Consider the following 2500-nt stretch of genomic DNA (forward strand, 5'->3'; position numbering starts at 1 on the left):
ACACACACACACACACACACACATTTTTTTTTTTTTTTTTTTTTTTTATATATAATCAAATAATACATCAGATGTATTAGATAGAAAAATATTATCAAATAACACTAAATTATTTAGATCAACTGAGAGCACCAACTTTGTTTCACATTAATTGTTCTTGTGTTACCTAATATCACAGTGGAGTTTCCACCCTGTCACCAGGATGATGCGGACAGCCAGATGTGCAATGCCAACAGATGAGAGGATATGGAGGATGCCACATTCATACTGGTGGAAGGCCTGGCCCTGACTCTGGCACAGCTCACTACAATACACAACATCACGACACTCACAGCAGCTGGTGATAAAAGAATCATCATGATTAAAGAATAAAAATGTGAATGTAATAAATATAATTATTTGCGAATATCCTACATCACTGCTATTATAACTGAGAATATTTGTCATCAAATTTGGTTATCAATGAGAATATCTATCACTAACTTTATGTGTGGTTTATAGCACAGTACCTTCTCATTAACTAGGTAAGGATAATGAGAAGACAATCTTCATGTTTCATAGGCAGTCAATAAATAAAACAGTCATTGTAGTTGAAGTAACATGAAAAACTAATACTTACGGGATAGGGTTTGATACTGGAGAAAAGCAGGTTTGACAGTGTGTGTAGAGATACTCAGGTAAGAGTATAGCAGCATATGGTCTCTCAGCAAATACTACAGAACCCTTGCTGATTTTCTGGTTTGCTATTACATGACGACCTAACTCATAGCTGACTCTGTAAAGACATATTCACATTCTCTGGATTTGGTTTGATTGCTTGTTCTATACAGCCATCAAACAGCATGATGTTATTCTAATTTCAAGAGCAGCACAGTTTTCCTTTACTGAATGATCTAAATCTCTTAACCCATTGCCGCTGGGGAAAATGAATAAAAAATAGGGAAAATGCTGTGCTCATTCTTAATATTTTTGTGAAATGTCTGCCCATAGATGGCTCTGCTAGTGTTTAGCCACAAAGGAGTCAATTAGTAGATCTTGAGACCTTACCTGATTTCACCTTTCCTTGAATGGGCGGGAAAACATATATTTTACAAGTGCTATAAATATTGATGGTGTTATTTTTATTATAAACATTATAATTACTATTATGTTATAAATATTTGTAACAGCAAAATAAGATAACGTAAACTATTTTCGTAAATCAATGAAAAGGGTGAATGGGTGAGACAGGTAGTACTTATAACTGGCTCACTGGTGACTCAGTACAAGTGTAGCCATCTATGTGTAAAAACAATTAAACAAGTAAACTCACAGTGTGCAATGTGCATGGCATGTATATAAATGCAATGCCCATAGGCAATGGGTTAATCATATTAATAAGAATTCTGTGATGTGAAAATGCCAAATTTCATCCACAACTCACCTCATTTCCAATGAACTGCTCATATATTTCACTGTATTGTTTTCCCCATTAAAAAGTGCTGGACAGTCTACATCACTGTAACTGCTTGGGACATTTTTAGATCCAGCAAGAATGCCTAATGCTTTCTGTTCTAAATCTTCTACAGATTTTTTGAATTTTTCTGAAAAAACAAAAACAAAAAACAAATGAAAGCAACTTAAAAAAGAGAGAAAATAAATCAATAATACTCTTCTTCAATACTATATTTCCAACTTATAGTTCAGTTTAAAATAGCTAATCAATCTGACATGAATTTTCACATTTGATTAACATTAATGCATTTAACCACAAGTTTGATCAGCCTCAGTTAAGCGTATTACTAAGATTTCCCTTCCAGCCAAGTTGCCTAACAGTGATGTTTTTAAGAACAAGTGAGCTGTTTTACTACCTCTCTTTTTGTGTGAATGAGATGCAGTGAGGGTAAACTATTCAATATGCCGTTGGGGAAAATGTTGTGCCTATTTTCTATATTTTTTGTGAAATGTCTGCCTATAGATGGCTCTGCTAGTGCTTAGCCACAAAGGAGTCAATTAGTAGACCTTGTGACCTTACCTGATTTGCATTAGCAGAAAAAACATATTCTTTACTAGTGCTATGAATATCGATGGTGTAAAATATTTCGTAAATCAAAGAAAAGGGTGAATGGGCAAGACGGAGTACTCGTAACTGGGTCACTGGTGACTTAGTAGAAGTGTAGCCATCTATGTGTTAAAACAATCAAACAAGTACTCACAGTGGGCATAGCACGTGTCTACACGTCATACCCATCAGCAAGGGGTTAAAGCCACATAGATCTCCCCCCCCCCCCCCATCCTTATAACTGCATCTGCTCCACTAGGCTTTCTCCCTGTGACTGGGTGGCTTCCCTTCCCATCCAAATTTCCTTCTCTACCCCCTATAGCCGTAAGTGTTAATTAAGCCTACTGTTCCAACCTCTGTCCTATTTTTCTGTAACTCCTTCATCTTCTTTTGAACAGATGCCTTTCAGTATTGACGAACTGCTCACACTATCTATTTATATATCTTTAATTTACATGT

The 2500-nt window shown here is 35.7% G+C and overlaps 1 protein-coding gene across 1 annotated transcript in view; it reads right to left on the minus strand.

Annotated features, from left to right (window-relative positions):
• LOC125037895 (SET and MYND domain-containing protein 4-like) overlaps window positions 1–2500 on the minus strand; it is a 45400-nt gene that overhangs the window by 20887 nt on the left and 22013 nt on the right. Inside the window, exons 6-8 of the mRNA XM_047631133.1 lie at window positions 1424–1583; window positions 620–775; window positions 167–337 (exon numbers count right to left, since the gene is read on the minus strand). Of these exons, the coding sequence (XP_047487089.1) occupies window positions 167–337; window positions 620–775; window positions 1424–1583 (487 nt within the window). The remainder of the gene's footprint in view (window positions 1–166; window positions 338–619; window positions 776–1423; window positions 1584–2500) is intronic.

This window comes from Penaeus chinensis, chromosome 24, assembly GCF_019202785.1.
Source record: "Penaeus chinensis breed Huanghai No. 1 chromosome 24, ASM1920278v2, whole genome shotgun sequence".
In the NCBI taxonomy this organism is placed as follows: Eukaryota; Metazoa; Arthropoda; class Malacostraca; order Decapoda; family Penaeidae; genus Penaeus; species Penaeus chinensis.